A 21612-nucleotide genomic window follows, 5' to 3' on the forward strand; every position below is an offset into this window, starting at 1 on the left:
ATACCAACACACTAGGAGTTAGGGGCTTAACATAGGAATTTGGGGAAAGACACAGACATTCAGTTCATAGCAACCATCTTTTCACCAATATCTGCAGCACCAACTTTGCAGCAACCAAACATCCATGTACAAATAGGTGCTTCTGGCTTGTCTACTGTACTCTCCTGGCCTATTTGTCTACCTTTGGATCAGTAACATACTGTCTTATTTACTGTAGTATGTATCAGTAACATACTGTCTTATTCACGTATTCCTCTCATATATATGAGAGGAATTACTGTGTTGTTAGAATCTAAGGTAAATTGGTGGTATTTTTTCTGAAACGAATTGACTCTAAAAAATTATACATAATTGGCCAGGCACAGTGGCTCATGCCTGTAGTCCCAGCACTTTGGGAACTCGAGGCGGGTGAATCGCTTGAGTCCAGGAGTTTGAGACCAGCCTGGGCAACATGGTAAAACCCCATATCTACAGAAATACAAAAAAATTGCCAGGCATGGTGGCTACTGGGGAGGCTGAGGTGGGAGGATCACCTGACCCTGAGCAGGTAGAGGCTGCAGTGAGCTGAGATCACGCCCCTGCACTCCAGTCTGGATGACAGAGTGAGACCCTGTCTCAAACAATTATACACAATTACTATTAAAATCTTCCACTACAATTTTGGATTTATTTCTCCATTTAGTTCTGTCAAGATATATATAGAGATATAGATATATAGATACTACATATATATACACATAGATAAATATAGTGAGAGAGAGATTTCATAAAGTCAAATTTTAGATTCATTTTTTGGAGTAAAATAGGTTTTGCACTGTTTACAAGTTTATGTCTGGGTTGTAGCAGTTACCTGTATTTCCTATACTCTTCCATTCAATCTTGGCTGCCACAGGCTGATGGATAGGAATGGCAAAAAACACTTTTTCTTGCATCTGCAGTGGAAGCCTTGGCAGCAGACATCAGCTGCTGCAAGTTAGTCAAATAAGTGCATCTTTATGTATTTTTTTAAATGATATTATTGGTGCCTATAAATTAAGAATTCTTATATCTTCTCATAGAGTGGCCCTTTAAACTTTATGAAATGGCCCTTGTTACTTCCACCAATGCTTCCTATTTACTTGGAAATCTACTTGGTCTGATATAATACAAGATACACCAGCTTCCTTTTATTTGGATTATTTGCAAATTCAAACACTTGATGTGTACATTTATTTTTAACATTTCTTTCTTCTTCTATTTAACTGGTATCTAGTAAACACTATAGAGTTGTTGCTTGCAGCTTAAGTTCAAAGAGGATTGTACTTGCTTCTTACAGCAGACTGTGCTGGGGGCTCTCGCAGTCCCAGGTCACCTTAATCCAATCCGGAACTGAGATGATCTAAAACTGGGTTTCAGTCCCTGGCGCTGCTCTATTTGCAGGTCACCCTAACTCCTTTGAGGTCTTTAACTTGCTGTTCAGCTTCTCTAGTTGCTTTCAGCTGGTAGCTGGTCTGAAACAATCCAGTCCACCCTTGCTGGAAGTGGAATTAAGAGAACTTTTGAACTGAGATATTGTATGGTGTGTGATATGAATCACATTCATCTTTCAAGGGGATCTTTAGTGAAATACACAGTTCTTCCTCGTGATTTAATGCAATTACAGTTCATGAATTCCTTATGGGGAAAGGGGAGTTGCATCCTTCCTTCAGGGTCAGTGTGGGGCAAAAATAGAGGCTTCCCAACAGGGACAGGAAGGTACACGTTAGAAGTGTATTCGGAGCACACATACATAGACACACACACACACACACTCTCATACACACAGAGACACATACACACATGCACACATACACACTCATACACAGACACACAGAGGCACATACACGCACACTCATACACAGACAGACACACACACACACTCATACACAGACACACAGAGACACACACCCATACACATACATGGACACAAAGTGACAGACACACACAGACACACATTCATACACACACTGAGATGCAGGCACACATACAGATACAGGCTCATACATGGACACACACCAATACAGACACATATACACAGACACTCATACAGACACAGAGATGCACACACACACCCACACGCAGAAACACACACACCCCATACAGACACATACACCATACACACATGCACATATGCAGACATCCATCTATCCACACATACATATATGTACACACAGACACACAATGCTAAGCTCAAAGTGTGAATATTAAAAAGTGTGAATATTAACCAAACCAACAACTGAAGTACATTAAATAATAAAGGTGAACATTCTAATTCTAAATAAACGGAATTTCATATGGACCTTGAATTTCAAAAAACCATGAGCTCTGGAATATACCAGATATATTTCCATTAAGCAGAGCTCAGCCCTTCCCCATAATAAACAAAAATACATACAATACATGTCCTTATGAGGGGGAAAGAAAGCATCGTGAGCTACAGTGTTCCAGGCACGGTTCCGTTGTTCTTTTTGTTTGGTTTTTATAATATTTAGCTGAGTGGCTCCCTAAGACAGACAATTGCAACATGAGGCCCCTGCAGAGCACAATTTCCTTTCACCCTTGTATCATCTAAACTCATGGTCCTTACCCTCAGTGTCAGTCGTAAGCTGTGACCACAAAAATATAGGACTAATTTTATCAATAATTTGCATTAAAAACCAGAATATTGGCCAGACACAGTGACTCACGCCTGTCATCTCAGAATTTTGGGGGGCAGAGGTGGCTGGATCACCTGAGGCAGGGATTTCAAGACTAGCCTGGTCAACATGGTGAAGCCCTATCTCTACTAAAATACAAAAATTAGTGGGGCATGGTGGCGTGTGCCTATTGTCACAACTACTCAAGAGGCTGAGGCAGGAGAATCACTTGACCCTGGGAGGTGGAGGTGGCAGTGAGCCGAGATTGCGCCATTGCACTCCAGTCTGGGCAACAAAAGAGAAACTCCATTTCAAAAAAAAAAAGAAACAACACCCAGAATATTTCAGACTACCCCTTTCACGTACATTCCCTTATTCTTGCTTGTCTGAAGAGTAAGGGATATAATTGCAGTGATTATGTTAACAAATGCTCATGAAACTGTTTCTTGCAGGTGCATGTCACCCTCTGATGGACGTTGTAAGACAGAAAACAAATGTTGAAAGCCACCAGACAGAACCCAGTACCCATACTTCCACTGTGTGACCTTGGAGAGGCCAGCCTCTTGACATCTCTTCCGAGTGTTCTTATGACAGAAGCAGTAATCTCAAAGCCTTTTGTCAAAAGCATCCCCTTGTTTCAATCTACCTGATTCCACAGATACGTGAAGTAAACATACATCTTACACTACTTAGCAGCAGTGTGCTGGTAGACTAACTCTCCGGAAGAAACCGAAGCTCTGAGTTGAGGTTCTGTGGGCATGCAGGGTCAAAAGAGTTCCTCCTTGGCTGATTTCAAACACCCAGTGTGAGGCCTCTCAGGGTGGAGTTGGCGAGAGGTGTACGGTTGCTCCTGTCGGCCCGTGCCGTCAGCTCCAGCACCTTCCGCCTGGCGGGAAGGCACGGCTTCTCAGAGAATCACACAAGACACGACTTCTGCCTGTGAAATAACTGTCCTCCCGCAACATTTGTAATTGGCACGCGCGACAGCTCTACCATTACAAGATGCCATTCCATTCTTCAAGAAGCCTCTTCAGTGGTTCCAAAGCAGAAAATTAGCTCAAAATCCCCACAGAATTGTGACATACTGCCCATTTGTAACGAGCAAGCGTCTCTTCCTTCCCCTGTATTGGGGTTCTCCAGAGAAATAGAACCAATAAGATACAGAGATACACACCAGGAGATATATTAGAGAAACAGGCTCACGCAATCACGGAGGCTGAGAAGTCGCATCATCTGCCATCTGCGAGCTGAAGAACCAGGAAAGCCGTGGTATGATCCAGCCCGAGTGTGAAGACCTGAGAACCAGGGGGGTCGATGGGGTGACGATGGCGTGACTCCCCCCAGTCCAAAGTCAAAGACCTGAGAATTCGAGGGTGGAGTCCTGGAGTCTAAAGACCCAAGCACCAGGCCCTTCGATATTGGTCTGAAGGCAGGAGAGTTGGATGTCCGAGATCATGAAGAAGAGAATTCGCCCTTCCTCTGCCTTTTTGTTCTATTTGGACCCTTAAGGGATTAGATGAGGGTAGATCTACTCTCCTTGGTGAGGGTAGATTTCAATGCATCTACTGATGAAAATGCTAATCTCTTCCGGAAATACCCTCACAGACACATGCAAAAATAACGTTTTATCAGCTATCCGGGTGTCTCTTAGCTCAGTCAAGTTGACACATAAAATTGACCATCACACTATCCTACGGTAGAAAAGCTGAGTGAATAAATTCTATCCAGCCAGCAAGAAAGGGGGACCTCAAGAAGACGTGAGTTGGGAAGGGCAAGTCCATCAATGTATCCTTTTTGGTAACAAGGTGCGAGGCTTACTCGAGGTACTCCTAGTAATGAGTAGTATGGACTGGGCAAGTGATATGATACCAATGAAAGGAATTCATTTTGTGGAAATTATTTACAAATATTGGAAATAAGCGTCCAGATCCCACAGGAGTCTGGGAAATGCCACCCAAACAGGAATATAAGGGAGGAAGGAGATGGCAGGCTTTAGGGGTTAGAATTTGGGGACTGTGAAGGTCATCCGCCTCCGGGCAGCCAGAGAACAGGCTGTTACCTCGCGCTCTTGGCAGTGCAAGTCTGCAGCACACCGAGAGGGTGCCATGCTCGTTCATGTGATTCCACTTCCTACGTTGCTTCTTCAACATCTCACCTCTACCCCATATTTCTTTCTAACCTCCCTTTCGAACTGTTGGGTATTCATGGCCCCAGCCTGCCTATGGCCTCTCTGTTCTTTGCCTTCTCTCAGAGTACCCTTCAGCTTCAACTGTTCACAATAGTAGTGTTAATTATCCAACAGTTATTAAGCCCCATATTTCAGCCAAGTGCTCTGCTAAGTGCCTTATGGGAAAGATCTCACTTAAACCTGACAACAAGGCTGTGTTGCTGACTCTCCCTCTACCTCGTGTGCAAATTCTCGTGAGAAACCCATTTCACCACATTGACATCCCTGCTTGGATAGAGCCACCCCTGGGAGCACGTCACTGATTGCTGGCTGGCTGATGGATGGAGTCTTCCTCAGGCTTCCCAGCGTGCTCTGATCAGCTCGGGAGGGGCAGTGTCATTACTGTGTTTGTGGAGTTTCCTAGGGCTGCTTCCCTCAGCAGTGACTATGGTCAAGAGACCTCCACAGGGGATGTGGGTGTAGCAGGCATCCTAGCTCTGTGCTCATCCAGTGAGAGAGATGGTTCGAGAAGCAGGTGGCTGGCACATATCACAAAACAACAAGCTGAGGGCCTGAACTGCATCATTACTTACAGAAAAAGTACTGAGAGAAAGGAAAAGGTTTATGAGATGCCACCAGCAAGGATTTCCAACAGTCCAGTCATTGGCCTGTATGGCTGTGGACACATCACCATGCTGTGTTCTATAAAAATGGCAAGAAACTGAAAGCCAACCCACCCTCTGCCTCCACCCTGGAGGAAAATAGTGCCTTTGAATTTCCTCCTCACAGAATTATTCTGTAGATGTATCTTGGGATCTTATCCTAAGTCCATCCTTTTCTGACCAAGGATACACCTCCCTGGGGCGTGGATGACCTGGAAACGAAGTGGTCACCCACTACCAAGTTTCTCATTGTCTGCGTGAGTGTGTAGCCCCTTCTCTTACACGTTAGAAAATTTTACCTATCTAGTTAAGATGGCAAATTTTTAGAATGGAATTTCGTTTCGCAATTTCAGCTACTACTGTCACTGCTTTGCACAAAAAGTGTGTGTGTGCTTTAAGAAAGTGATTGTCACGCAAATATTTGCTGCTTAACTATTCTGTGCTGGCTGTCAAGGACTGTGAAGGGTCTGGGATTTCATTTTACTCAGCTAAGAAGCTAACACATTAGTTTGTCACAATTTGGTGGATGCTTAGAGAAAACATGAGAATCCTAAATTGTAGATGAAAGACCTTCCTACTTGCTGCAAAAGCAGTTGCCACAGTATCAGAATTCACATCTGTTCCCTGCACCCCACTTCCCACAGGGCAAGCGTTTGGTCCTAGATCCTGCAGTGGGTCGCGTCACAAGAAACACTGAGCTTGCAAACCCCCTGGTCCACAGTGGCCGGTGGCTCATGTGCTCTTTCTCCCTCATCTCTTCAGGCTGCTCATTGCAAATGCAATCCTGGAAAATGGCCCTAATAAAGAGCCACGAAGGGCCTTGCATTTCTGCATATCCAGCAAGAACGTACAGAAACAAAAGGCCCAGGGAGAACTGTCTCCCAACATCAGCACATGTCCGTGAGAGGAAAATTCACCCGTCTCATAATGGTACAGACAGGAAAACTTGCAATGACAAGAGAAATCTTTTAACTATACAAACTACATCAACTAACAACCATACTTTGCCAAAAATAAACTATACAAACAGCCATGTTTTGCAAAAATAAGATTTGGACATCCTTTGAAAACTCAGTAATAGTGACATTTCCTTTTCAAGCTGTCCTGGTTCCTTGTATTAACACTGGACTGTGTATCAGAATGACCAGCGTTTGAACCCAGAGGCATGGCCTATGAATAGAAGTATCTCCTCCATCTTCTCTTCCCCACTATTTCTTATTATCTTGTAACAAAATTAAACATACTCATTTCTTTCCCTCTAGGCTCTATCATAATTTCCATTTTTCCTTCTTCAGAACTTTAGATTCTTCTCTGAAGACTTGAAATTTTATAAAAGAAAGTCACCATTACCGCATGCTCTCAAGAAAGGTGGAAATACGAAATTTGGAACACTAGAGTTCACAAATGTTAAGAAACCACCTAGTCTCCAAAAAAAAGGCAAGAATTTACTTATCTTTTGTTTCATCATTTAGATGTTCATCCTTTAAATATGTACATTATTTATGAACAATTCCCATGAAAAGTCACTATTTAACATTTCTGTTGAGGTCAGAATAATAATGATTCTTATATACAATAGTTTTTCCAACTTCTTACTATAACATATTTTTAAAAATACAGAAGAGTTGAAAGATTTATACAAAAAAAAAAAAAAAAACCTATCACCTGGATTCAACCATGGTTAATATTTTACCATATTGTTTTAAATCCAGAAACGTATTTTATTCTGGATTATTTGAAAGGAAGTTGAAAATATCGTGACACTCTACTGATCCCTACCTTACCATACATTTCCTAAAAGGATGTTCTCCTACATAATCCCCATACTGTTATCATATCTAAGGAAATCAATGACAGTTTCCTCAAACTAGTACTCACTCTAATATTCTCTTTAATATTCAAATCTAATTTTCCCAAGTGTCTTCTATAGCTATATTTTTAAACTAGCATCCAATCAAATTCCATATTTTAAATTGTTCTTACCTCTCTTTAGTCTATTTTCATATAGAAAGAAAATTATTCTTCCACCTTTCCCCAGACCTCACTGACACTGACAGTTTTAAAGACAGCAGGCCAGTTATCTTTTAGAACAGCCTACCGTCTACATTCATCTTATGCTTCCTTTACCAATAGTTTTAGACTTCTTCATAACATCTTTATATTTGGTCAGCAATTTTCTCATTTAATACAAAGACATAATTGAGATGAGTGAGAAACTAATGAAAGGAAAACAGGTATTGACTATTCTGATCTCCTGGACAGGCCTAGGATGGCGCCAGCCAGGAAGTCACTGTCTTGGTAAGTTCTTGGAGCTGGATCTGGGTTGGTTGACATAGTTAACAGAGAATTCAGGAAGATAAATCACAGGCGCGCTTGAGTCAGATTCTCAGGAGCTGTGAGGATTATATCAAGAGCCAAAGGTATTCATCAAGTCCGAGGTTAAACTTCACCACGAAAGCAAGACAAAGACAAAAGAACCAGAAGCAGAACTTCAACAGTCAGACGCGAGAACAAAGACAGACAGCCACTGGGTGTAGGATGGCACCGCCACGCTCATTGTTTTTAGTCCCACGCTAGGTGGGGTAAACGTGCGCAGCGCCTGTCAGGGCAGTCACAATACATTTATGTGCATCAGAATATCAATTGCCATCAATGTCTCCTTACATCTTTCATAGGGTCCCATCATTTTCTCAATGTAATTTTGACATGCTCTACTAAAGAAATGTCACCGTAAAGAAACGAAGTTAATGACTAAGTTTTAAATGGTCACTTTAATAAATCTTTAAAAATACATTTTTAGAATATATTTTAACTATATTTTATAGAACCTCAAAATTATATCATTTATGTTAGAACTCAAGAGTCAAAAAAGATCCAAAATGTTAAATGTCATATGAAACAAATATGCTCACTAGATAAACGTGAACATCAGGGCTGGCAAGGATTACAGTTGTCAATATTTAATTATAAGGCTTCTTCCAAACCCTTAAGTGAAACATCTAATTAAGAAAATGCTGACGTGCAGGAACAGCCTTTCCCTGGCAATGCCATCTCTAGTTGCTTCTCCATTTTTTCTAGTAAGACAATGCTTGCTCATTACTGCCTTTCTAGTATGAATAAAATATATTTGGTATCACCACACAAAATAATTTACAAAAAACATAATTATAAAAATAATCTGGAAGAGAGTTGACAAAATGAATGCTTTAAGAAGTCACGCCTTTATTACAAAATGCATTTATCTGTACTTTGAAATGGACTATTATGGTCTCTTTATCAGTACTAATAGGAATATTATTTTGAGATACTTTTAGATTACTAACGTGAGTTTTTTTGTTGTTTTGTTTTTGTTGTTGTTGTTTTTTGTTTTTTTTTGAGATGGAGTCTTGCTGTGTCACCCAGGCTGGAGTGCAGTGGCGCGATCTCGGCTCACTGCAATGTCTGCCTCCCAGGTTCCAGCGATTCTCCTGCCTCAGCCTCCCGAGTAGCTGTGACTACAGGCGCGTAACACAATGCCCAGCTAATTTTTGTGTTTTATTAGTAGAGATGAGGTTTCACCATATTGGTTATGCTGGTCTCGAACTCCTGACTTCGTGATCCGTCTGCCTCGGCCTCCCAAAGTGCTGGGATTACAGGCGTGAGCCACCACACCCAGCCTTACTAACATGATTTTTAAATTTTTATTGGAAAGAGTATAATTCTTTGGAGTCATTTTGTTCTAGTGGAAATTCCATGAATTACTTTGGAAGTAGATTTTAATCCTCATTACTATCTTAATTCATTAAAAGTACCTGGTTATACCTATGTGTGGAAGATATAGATTGATTTCCACGAATTCAATCTTACACTTTCCACATAGCAGCTAGGTGGAATTAGGCAATTTCTTATTCTGAGTCTCAATTTCTTCATCTGTAAAATGAAAATAAAATTCCTGCCTTGTAGGTACATTTTGGGGATTTGTGATAATGTCCATAAGACATGCATGCTATATTTAGTGCCTCGTAGACCCTGAAATACCAGCTGTTACTTCAAATGCTAAGAACCCTGGCTTTATGGAATAGTAAGTAGTTGATCAATGATCACATCAATCTGTGAAACATGCTTATAAAAATGTTAAAACCAATAAGTAAAACAGAGGTCTGAGGCAGACCTTTCCTTGGGAATATATCACCTGCTTCTTCAAAGTGCACTTCATATATTGAAACTGTAGTTCCCTAGGATTCAATTATTTGCATTAATTTAGCAACAAAACTTCTATTTGAGGGGAGGGGTTCATTTTATTTGATGGAGACTCAGGTCAACTGGATTATGAAGAGTCCTGCATGTACAGGGATGGTTTCCAAGTCTTCACACTGATATTAGGGAATTGAATTAAATGTTGCATTTTACAATACATCCCCACTTTGCCTTTCTATACAACTAGTGACATTCTCTGAAATAGAATTATTAACACTAAAAGCCTGATATGAACAGGAGCTTCCAAGGTGAGTTGTGTCCTCATCCTCATGACTGACATTATATAGAAGTTCCACAATATTTAAAAATAATTTCAAGTTACGGTTATAAAGAAAGCAAAGATTCTAAGAAGATTATATAGGTATACATGCATTTGAGAAGAACATTTAATTCAACTTTGCCTTAATAACCTCTTTATTAAACAACTGAAGCAAAAGTCTTAGCGTGGCTGTTTTTCTAGTCACTGCCAAAGACCACCAGCTTCTAAATGATATGTAATCATTGCAAAGTGCCATAATGGTGAATCATGACAAAGCGTTTATTTGATTTCTGTGCTTTACAAAAGACGGCATCTTCATTATTTCTACCTCTCAAAAAGGGGCAACTTTTTTCCAATACATAATGAATAGTATTTATTCATTTGTTTGATGAGTACTACGTAGTATATGCTGCCTAGTAAATCACGTCCTGTTAAATACGTGTCTGTGTAACACTACTCGTGACACCATTAAATGTGAAGGTAATTTTTGAAATTTTTGCCTATGAATTGTAAAATTCTGCATATCCAAAAAGGTAGGTGGTTTGACTGTGTAAAATGAAACACATATCTGCACTGCACCCATGAGGGAAGAGGTCCTCTGTAAGTGCAGGATATGTGGCATGGTATTTGTAAATGCTAACTGGTATTTTTTTCCCTAGCATTTTCACTTTCCTTTGTCCCTCCTCACAGTGAATGATCCAAAGGTTTATTTTGAGAGAAAGCAATAGACTCTACTCCCCATGGTTTTTATGTTAAAACAAAACAAAACAAAAAAAACTGACAAGCTAGGATTAAAGCAGGAATAAGAATGGGAAACTGCCTCCTCCCAGACAGTGGGTGCTTGGCTGGAGGCTGCATCCGATGACCACAGTGCTCAAAGACACTGTGAACCAGGCACACCCTCAACTCCAGATCGTCTGAACAATTTAAAGAATCTCATCTTCAATCAGAGGATACTATTAGAATATTGCTTAGCCCGGTATTTTAAGGACAGTAAAAGATAATGTTACGTTTGGCTGTTTTTTTCTTGGTGTCCTGAAATGTTTTGCTCAGTGTGGGTTTTTTTTTTTTTTTTTTGAGACAGAGTCTCGCTCTGTCGCCCAGGCTGGAGTGCAGTGGCCGGATCTCAGCTCACTGCAAGCTCCGCCTCCCAGGTTCATGCCATTCTCCTGCCTCAGCCTCCCGAGTAGCTGGGACTACAGGCGCCCACCACCTCGCCCGGCTAGTTTTTTGTATTTTTTAGTAGAGACGGGGTTTCACCGTGTCAGCCAGGATGGTCTCGATCTCCTGACCTCGTGATCCGCCCGTCTCGGCCTCCCAAAGTGCTGGGATTACAGGCTTGAGCCACCGCGCCTGGCCTGCTCAGTGTGGTTTAAAGGTATCTTAATAAAGTCTACCTCAGTGGTCTTCAAACTATCTGTAGTGTCGGATCATTTTTCCAATTTATTGTATGTAAATACTTTTAAAATATAATAAAAATGGAAAAATAAAATGGTAAAAACAATATACAAATGTGAATCCAAATGTTTAATTATTAGAGTCAACAGACATAAAGCTCCTCTGCCAATTGCCATAAAATTTCTAAATGCTTATTCTCCCTTTCTGTACTTACCTCTTCGTGGACAGGGAACAAGCAGCCACCTGGTAACTGCTCGCAGGTAGCTAATGCCACACACATTGAGAAGCACTGTTCCAGCAGAGAAAGGAGACGCCCCTCATTTTAGAGGGTCTTGAAGCACCTGCAGCAACAGTAAGGAGCGCTCCTATCTTACTTGGCGTGTGATGTCATCTGTTGTGTAGTTTGTGATCACTGTGTGTGTTCACCATCACCTGTATATGCAAAGCTGCCTGTTTATACTCCCAGTCCTTAACTTCCTGCCACATTCCACCATGAATGTCCACCCCTGTGCCTGCTCCCTTCTCTAGATGTTTTCCTAGACCTCAACTCAAGGTGTGTATCCCGGAGGGAACGCCTCATCTGCGTGACAAACCCACATCTTCTGTGGTCCCTCCCTTTATGAGTGGCGCTCTCCTCCCAGCCACATGACATCATCTGCAGCACTTCCTCTGGCTTCCTCAGTCTCACCTATGTGCTGCCGGTCTCGTGAGATTTGTCAGTTCGGTATCTTTTTCACCGTGTTCATTCCTAGGCTCCATACCTCTCAGGAGCTTATTCCTGGAGCCTCCTACTAGCTCCCTGCATATCAGCTCAACCCTTCTAAAGCGCAGCCTGCTCCTGCCACTTCTCTACCTAAACCATGGCTTTTCCAGTGTTTACTAAACGTGCCCAGTATCCAAGGCTCTCCCTAGTTTTAACGCTTTTCACAAAAGCTGTGCTCCTAACAAATGGAAAGCCTTGTGCCACGTGACTCTGTGCCTCCATGCATTTGCTCGCACTGCTTTGGTCTCCTACAGTGCCCTCCCAAGCCCCAGGTGCCCATGTGCCCCACTTTTGGATATTCTTTAGAACTCAGACCCCTGACACCTCCCCTCCCTCAGCATCATCTCCGGGCCTCCTTTTCTCTCTTAGCTGTGTGCTCACAGCAGTGTGTCTGAAACCACTCTTGGATCATTTATCTTATTTTTCCTGCTTTTTGATAAGATCCATTCCAGTTCTTTCCCTGATTACTCAAAAATCTAGCTCCATGTGGATCTTAGATGGAAAAGATATAATACAGGTTGGCAATGAATACATTAGCCTTCACTGCAGATCATAGCAATAAACCCTATTTTGTACAAAAGATGCTGACTGTAGGTAATAAATAAAAATATATTTAGAATAATGAGTATCATGTAATAGTAACAGTTATTGAGTGCTTATGTACCAGCCACCACAGAAACAAGTTTGTATATATAATCTCTTTTAATCCTTACAACATCTCTTTGAATAGGCATTATTAATTCCCATTTTATGAATGAGAAGGTGAAGTTTAAAGAGGTTAAGTACCCAATGTGAATGCTTAGTTAGCATTCTAAGAAGAATCATAAAATGAGATGTGAATCAAATTCAATCCAACTTCAATCTGTGCTTTAAAAACTATACTAATTTACATGAGCTGTTATGATTACGCAACGCTGAAGCATTCAACTCCCACAGGACTGTCATTATGAGCTTGGCACAAGTCAAGGGCCATGCTTGTTGGATAAGAAATTAGAAAACACTCAAAATGTGTTCTTTAAACACACAGCAAAAAAACATAGAACTGCTAACTCAAATGTTCAAGATGTAAATATATCCCAGCTACTCAGGAGGCTGAGGCAGGAGAATCAGTTGAACCAAGGAGGCGGAGGTTACAGTGAGCTGAGATAGCGCTGCTGCACTCCAGCCAGGCAGGTGACAGCGCGAGACTCTGTCTCAAAAAAAAAAAAAAAAAAAAAGATTGAAATATAACAACAGAGAAAGAGGATAATTTACAGCAAAAGTCTACTGCATAACACAGAACAAAATTGTTTTCTCGGGTTTAAGCAAATACTTCATATGGAAAACCAAGTTGAATTCATTATTACTTTTAATGAAAGAAATGGTCACGTGCCAATTGTACACTGAGCTCCCTGTTCATCCCTGAGGAAAGGCTAAGTCCCGGCAGAAAGCATTACCAACTTCGGAAAAACTCCAGACAATGAAACAAAGAGACCCAAGACAATAATTATTCTGAAAGGAAGACATTGAAACTGCCCCTGGGTTCTTGTAAGATTAGAAACCCAAGACAGTGGGTATATAAGGAAGAAAATATTTTCTTCATCCATTCAATAAATATTTGCTAAAAGTCCTTCATGGGCATGCGTTCCCTTAAGTGTCACAGGACAAAGAGTTTATAGTCTGATAACGGATGTAAGATGTGAATATAAATCACAAGGTTTCAGTGGAGGAAAAGACGAGGGCTACCCAAATGTACGATTTGTGATGCTACTGATTATTCTGCAGATTAGAAGTTTGATCCCAGAGTGGTAAATGCATTTCCTTCTGGGTGTTACACAGTGCTCAGTGGTAATGTTAATTAAACTAACCCTTTTCTTCTGTAAGTCATGCAGGGAAGGTAATGATGAAAGATTGGCATGTACAATAATTTGTTCTCCCAAATAACTGAACTAAAAGATGCCATTTATTACAGTCACATGGTAAATATAATGAATCATTTTTCTCTCTCAGTCTTTCCTTCACCTAGAATGTTTCTTTCAATAAAACATGGCTCTCAATTTTCATTTCTGTGCCAAGAAGCAGGTAGTAATCATAGATAACACTTTTTTTTTTTTTTTAGCATTTCTCCATATGTTACTTAATATATTATTTCAATTAATTTCTGGAGTACCTCGATGCAGAAAGTATTATCGCCTCCATATTATCATGAAAGAAAAAGTACAGCTAGGGAAAAATGAAAAACCTGCCCAGAATTACTCAGCTAGCAATTGGCTTGAGGTGGAATCCACCTTGTCTGGTTTCCGGGTCTACAGGCTTCATCACATTCGAGGCTGCCTCAGTGTCAGAGGAATCAAGATGAGTCCCTCCAGTCACTTTACTGCCAGCCATGCTGACAAGCCATTCAAGCAGCCACTGCAATGTATCCACAGTAATATTATTTTAACAATGGAACTCAATCACTCAAAAAAAAAAAAAAAAGAGTATATGCTTGCTAATAACTATGACTTATACAAGCTATAAATACTTCCTGACTAGAAGTTTACACTCTACCAACATTCATACACAGCAATTATCAATCTATCCACCTTACATATTGCTAGGAATTCTTAGATTTGCAGAACAAATAAGGGAATAAGACCTTCACAAGGTGTATTGTGTGGTTCAAACCAGAAGTGTGAAAAGAGGTAGTGAAGAGGGGTGAGTGAGACCGGAAAACACTGAGGCATAATATATACATGAAATGCACAGGGAAGCCAAGGTGAAGATCAAAGGTGTTGGATCACACATCTAGGGATGCAGGACAGTGAGGTGAAGAAAGAGAGCTCAGTATCCTCTGCCTCTGGCTCAGACGTGCAGCCAGTATATCCTGTGGAGTGAATGGGGCAGCCTCCGTTCCATGGGCCTTTCACTTACAGAATTCTCGGGTCAGATTAAAAACCCCTGCTGCTATTCAGCACCTTTGTTTGGGGAAAAAAGCCTCGAAATTGCAGGACAGTTTGCATATTTTCCTACTCAAGTTAATTTCACTACTTTGAGTTTTTTTTTTTTTTTTAAGCCAAGTACAGAATCAGGCAAATGTAAAATGTATGCGTTATTGTCAAAAAAAAAAAGTATAAACTGTTAGTAGGGCTTTCCTTTCAAATTCAGTGCCACAGCCTTAAAATTAGATCCACATTTCTTACAGGTAGGTTTACGTTTCCTTTATATGTGTTCACATTCTCTCTCATCACTCTTTTTCTTTTTCTCTGACATTATCCATTTCTCCCTTTCCATGTTCCCAAGCTTTTGAAATTCAAATTCTTGATTTTAATACTAACCACGCAGGCTAACAGCAGCAGCTATTTGCCAAGTGACAGATGAGATGGTAGAAGCAAATTTAAATTCATTGTCTTAGGTTTGTTTATTCGGTGTTATAAATCACCACCGCAGAAATCCAGGAGGGAAAAAAAATCCTTCAAGGTGCAGTCTGTAGTACTGAAAGAAAAGTGACCTTAATACTTTCTTTCTTCCCCTTCGTCTCTTATGTGTTAGTGATTGAAAAAGGAGTGGGGTATGATGAGAGGAAGGGAACGTGAGTAGCCGTGGATCTGGAAGGGAAAATGGTATGTGCTCACAGGCCAGTCTGCTTCCTGCCTGTGTGTGTCTTTACCTGCGGCTGCAGACAGCAGGAGCACACAAACTCAGGAAGATTCTGCAAAGCACCTAGCTATGTATATTACTTCTCATGGCACTTACCTAAAATCCAATTTCATGGCCAGATGCAGTGGCTCATGCCTATAATCCCAGTTGTGCCCAGGTAGGAAGATTGCTTGAGACCAGGAGTTCAAGACCAGCCTGGGCAACACAGGGAGACCCCGTCTCCACAAAAACATTCTTAAAATTGTCCAGGCCTAGCAGCTCACACCTGTGGTCCCAGCTACTCAAGAGTCTGAGACAGGAGAATCAGATCGCTTGAGCCTGGGAGGTTGAGGCTGCAGTGAACAGTGATCATACCACTGCACTCCAACCTGGGTGACAGAGGGAGACCTCATCTCAAAAAATAATAATAATTTAAAAATTCAATTTCTTCACTGTCCGTAAAATTGAATGCATTTGTTAATTCAGAATAATCTCTTATGTAAATGATGCCAAATGCAGTGCAAAAAGTGTCTATGGCAAATATTTGCACAATATAAACATGAGCTAATATGTTCAAGAATTGAAACTAATACCAGTTCTTTCACTGGCCATGCTGCATATTTCAGTGCCTATTTGTTAAAAGCACTAAGACTAGCGTTTAAGGTCAGTGTGTAGATCTGTTTGCTCATAAAACATTAATTGCATAAATGTTAAGGACCAGTTGCCAATAACAATGGTCTAATTCCTCAGGTATACGTATTCCAGTGAGTTTTCCAAAAGCAATTAACTGATAGTTTTAGGGAAAACTATCAGTCGATAAATATGTCATAATATAGTATTTTTTAATGAGTGGGAACAACCTTTTGCTTAACTGCTTATTCTCTTTTTTGAGACGGAGTCTCACTCTGTTGCCCAGGCTGGAGTGCAGTGGCGCGATCTGGGCTCACTGCCAGCTCCGCCTGCCGGGTTCACGTCATTATCCTGCCTCAGCCTCCAGAGTGACTACAGGTGCCCATCACCACGTCTAGCTAATTTTTTGTATTTTTAGTAGAGACAGGGTTTCACCGTGTTAGCTAGGATGGTCTCGATCTCCTGACCTCGTGATCCGCCCGCCTTGGCCTCCCAAAGTGCTGGGATTACAGGCGTGAGCCACCGTGCCCGGCCGCTTATTTTCATATTGACAGGAATATCATGCAATTTTGTGAAACTGTAATTATTTAAATTGTGAATGAGTCAGGATCAGTATGAATGCAAAAATTACTCAGGATTTTTTGAAGGGAGTAGGGAATGGCCTCACTAGATTACAACGCAGAAACCCCAGTCTGTGAATTGGCTCATTTGTCTTTGACCATTTCACTATTTCTTTGCAGCATTCAGGATGAAAATTTACCCACTCAAGAATAACAATATGCTCCACTGTCTAAAAATTAAAACTCATCTTAGTTCTAAAACACATTTTAAAAGAGCAATGTTTTTATCACGACTCTCGGAAGTGAAAGGGGTGTTGTGTGGGTGTGTGTGTGTTTAGGGAAGTGGCTTCCGATTCCCAGTGAAAATGTTCCCATGAAGTCAACGTTTCCGCAGCAACTCAGGGCACTGTGGCAAGTTCTCAGGAGCTCTAAGGTAATAATCAGACATGTCCTGGCCATTACAATTCCATTTGTGTCAGATGGTGTTATGCATGTATAAATTAACTAGATGTCACACAAAGGAGGCCCATCCCACTTGGGATAAGACTAGGGGCTGGTCCTTAGAAATCAGGAAAGCACAAGGTCTCACCATTTCTTAAAATACTTGCTGCAGACGTGTGTATTCTGTTTCCCTGCATACCTACTATATTCTGAGACAAAGGGACTTCAAAAAGTCCTCAAGAAAACCACACAAACGCTCTAAGTAGCAATGCTTCTGGTAGAAGAGAAACAAAATTCTGTCCCTTCCTTCAAGCCGCCTTAGGATTCATTCTCAGAAAGTTGGACAAAGCATGTCACAGCTTATGTCTGAAAGCCCGCAAAGCCAAGGAGTAAGGATCCAGGAAACGTGCAAGGAGGGTGCCTGGGGGTTATGGAAGTTACTACAAATATTTCATTTCCTAAAGTGTACCTGCGAAGGTGAGTGCGGCAGGCGAAGGGGTCAGGGGTCCCAGCAAAAGGTATACGCGCCCAGACCACGCTGCTACTCACGCTTCGCCATCCCCGGAGTCGCCGTCCGAGGCCCCCTCCTCGCCGATGTCAGGCAGGGTAAGGAACAGGGTTCTGGGGCCAGCCCCGGGGGCCACGTAGGCTCCGGGCTCTCGCTCTCCGGGGCCAAACTGGCGCGGGTTCCGCGGGAGCGCGGCCCAGGCCCCGCCGGGGCCCGGGGTCGGCCGCACTGGGACCACCAGGCGTGCAGGGGAGCAGCCCCCGCCGGAGGGAGTGGGGGGATGGGGCGGGGCTTTAGCCGCTCTGGGGCTACTGGGCCATGAAAGCAGGGTCCCCACTGCTCCTGCGGCGCGGCTGGCGGTGGAGCCCCGGGAGTAGGAGGCGGGGAGCAGCGGGGCGGGCGCCCGCCGCGAGGCCGAGGGGGAGTCCGGAGCAAGGGCGCGGAGGAGCGTCGGGGTCGGGGCGGTGCCCAGCGGGGTGCCCGCCCTGGAGCCCCCCGACCTTGCAGCGGCAGCACCTCCCGAGGGTCTGGAGGAGGGGCCTGCGGGGGGCGCCGTCGAGGTCTCGAAGAGTTTGGCCAAGAGAGACCCAAAGTCCAGCACAGCAGCCTTCATGCCTCGACAGCGGACACGCCGTCCTCGCCGCCGCCCGAGAGTCCAGACGCGGGGATCCGGCCGAGGCGGCCCGGGCGGGGGCGAGGAGCCTGGGGTCCCCGCACCCGGAGCCCCGGAGGCCCCTGCCTCCGTCTCCTCCCCGAGGAACCGCCCAGGGCGCTCAGCTCCGCGCCGCTGGGATCGCCCTTCCCCGGTCCGGGTCCGCCGGCCGAGCGCCCCGCCTGCGGGGAGCAGCGCCGCCTCGTCCCAGCGCCGCGAGACCCCCGAGGGCCGAAGGGCCAGGAGCCCCGGGAGGCGCGGCCGCCGCCCGCCGCCCGCCGCCCGCCGCCCGCCGCCCGCGGTTGCTACGTTCAACACACCCCGCCGCGCTCCAGGCTAATTGGGCCCCAGGTGCGGCTCGGGCTGTGCCTGCGGGGGACGCCCCACTCCTCGCCTGGTTCCGCCTTAAAGGAACACGCCCCCATTTCCCCGGCGCTTGGAGCCTCGCAGATCCTATCCGCTGAGCTCAGGGCCCAGGGCCCTGAAAGAGAATCCTGGCTCCAAAAGGTTCTGGAACTTACCCAACCTGACAAGCTCGCACGTGCTGGGGTCAGGTCACCTCTCTGATGATAGGGAAGGTAGGTAGAAAGGTGTACTTGGGCGAATGAGCTTGAAACAGCAGCGCCCACCCCCCTACCCCAGGGTCCTGCTCAAACCCTGTTACTAATGCTGGGGTGGGAGCGACAGCGAGGTGCGCCACCTACGAACCTGCAAACAAGACTGGCTCTGAGAACTAAAGTAGTAAGACCCACGCATACCTGTTTCAACACCTGTCGGAGTGAACCAAGAGACTGTGTAACTCAAATGTTTGAGAACTCAAATTATAATCGGAACGACTACAAATTCAAAGACAGATATGGAAGGCAATGTTTTTTATTAAGTGGAATAAATTGTATTTTGCTTAATCTGAAAATCATATGTGAAAGGTAGAGCGTATGGGTGCGAGCGCCCAAAGGGGTGTGGGGTCAGTGCTGAACAGAGTAAAAAATAAGATACTGCAGCCAGGCGAGGTGGCTCATACTGTAATCCCAGCACGGGGATTGGGAGGTGAGAGGATCGCTTGAGCCCAGGAGTTCCAGACCAGCCTGGGCAACAAAATAGGGAGACCCCATCTCTACAAATATTAAAAAAAAAAAAAAAAAAAAGCCGGGCGTGGTGGTGCATGCCTGTAGTCCCAGATACTCGGGAGGCTAAGTGATCACTTGGGCCTGGAGTGAGCTGTGATCGCACCACTGCATTCCCGCCTGGGAGGTAGAGTGAGACCCTGTGTCAAAAAAAAAATAGTAATGAGATATTGATGGAGTTTGTCCATTAATATTCAGGGGAGGATCTCAGGAGATACATTTCCTGATTTGGGGTAGGGAAAAGAGATGAATTAAGTCTGGCAGTGAATAAACTGACATTCATCCTTATATACTTGAATCTTTTGTAAGCTATCAAACTGGAGTCTGAGCCACGGTAAACTTCTGTAGTAATGCTAAGTTTTGCGTTATTTGGAGGCAGTTAACCAGTCTTCTGCTCGTGATGTCCGGTCACGATCCCTTTTCCACATCTAACTGCCACCAACAAACATGTACCGGGCACTTGTCTGCTTCAAGATTGCATTAAGCACAGACGTGCAAAGAGCGGTTCTCTTCCCAGAGCATGGAATAATCTGCTTCACGTCATATGCCAAGTGTCTGGTGAGTGCCCTAGAAAACAAGCATAGGTGATGGCAGCCATCGTGGTCAACATTCGCTTGGGGACAGCAGAGCATTTGTATGCCTAAGAGAAGTAAGAGACATGGGTGACTAGGGTCAGATTTTAAAGGGCCTTGGATGTTCAGAGAGGCGAGATCACGCAGTCGTCAGCGTGTGAAGCACCAGCACACAGTGAAGAATCAAAATGAGAGAAAGAGGGAATTAAGAACGGACATCTCTGAGAGCAGCAATGGTAACAAGAGGGAGAGGGCTGGGGGCAAACCAGGGAAGCAGTGCCAACTCCGTCACAATGCAGAGACAGCAGCAACAGGCTGCTGTTAAACCATGAACTTTTCTCATGCTCTCTTGTTCCTCTTATGCAGCAACTCACCAGGTAGCCTCGGAAGTCTGGACGTTCCATCCAAACACTGGACTGTTTTCATACAGCACTCATTCAGGACTGCAAAGCAGTTTGCCCCAGATTTTTTGTTTATCATATAAGGATCTTATTCTGATTCATGGAGTAATTAAAACCTTATTATATCAGGTCACTTTCAATGCAAATAGAAGTCATTTCTAGAGTATGTGCTTTCAGTGAGTAAGCTGCTAGTCACTCCATTGAATCTGAACATATGTAACTTGAAATAACAGCAAGGGAGGGCCACTGTGGAGCAAAGCTTGAGTCAGCTCACCTAGATCCTTGGGGGTAGCACTTGTTTGCTGCCAGAACTCAGGATTCCTGATATTTCAGACTCAGAAATCTGATTGGCCCAGCACCTTCACGGCTGACCAGCGTCTCTCAGTGTGGAGCCCCACTAACCTGACTCATAAAGCACTGATGCCGTGTTGCATCCTCTGCTCTTTCCCCATAAAAGGAATCCCTTTAGGACCAAATTAATTCCAATGATTGTTAGGTGAGCGTGGAATCAAAGCAAAGGGAAGGAATCATATGGTTCACATACTGGAGAGGCATTAACCATTAGAACCAAGCACCCTTCTTCAGGAGCAACGGTTCCTGAACAGTGGTGCATTCATGCCGCTGTCTTGGGCTCTCTGATTCTAGATCTTTCCATGTTTCCCTTAATAACCACTTCTCTTCTGTGGACATACTTTTTTTTTTTTAAAGTATACAGACAGATGCTGTTAATAAAGCTAGAGAGGCTGGGTGCAGTGGCTCACGCCTGTAATCCCAGCACTTTGGGAGGCCGAGGCGGGCGGATCACTTGAAGTCCGCCTGAGTTCAAGACCAGGAGTTCAAGACCAGCCTGACCAACATGGAGAAACGCTGTCTCTACTAAAAATACAAAAATTAGCTGGGTGTGGTGCCGGGTGCTGTTATCCCAGCTACTTAGGAGGCTGAGGCAGGAGAATCGCTTGAACCCAGGAGGCAGATGTTGTGGTGAGCC

The 21612-nt window shown here is 43.6% G+C and overlaps 1 protein-coding gene across 6 annotated transcripts in view; it reads right to left on the reverse strand.

Moving 5' to 3' along the window:
• The window catches only part of FAM149A (family with sequence similarity 149 member A), a 65298-nt gene extending 46698 nt beyond the window's left edge, over window positions 1-18600 (reverse strand). For 2 of the 6 annotated variants that reach the window (XM_031664113.1, XM_031664115.1), the window contains exon 1: window positions 17917-18597. In XM_031664113.1, coding sequence (XP_031519973.1) covers window positions 17917-18488 — 572 coding nt within the window. In that variant the 5' untranslated portion in view covers window positions 18489-18597. Of the gene's footprint in view, window positions 1-17916 lie in introns of all 6 variants that reach the window. The other 4 variants (XM_031664118.1, XM_031664116.1, XM_031664114.1 and 1 more) reach the window with 3 other exon arrangements.
• Between the last annotated feature and the right edge of the window lie 3012 nt (window positions 18601-21612).

Source organism: Papio anubis, chromosome 3, assembly GCF_008728515.1.
Source record: "Papio anubis isolate 15944 chromosome 3, Panubis1.0, whole genome shotgun sequence".
NCBI classification, from domain to species: Eukaryota; Metazoa; Chordata; class Mammalia; order Primates; family Cercopithecidae; genus Papio; species Papio anubis.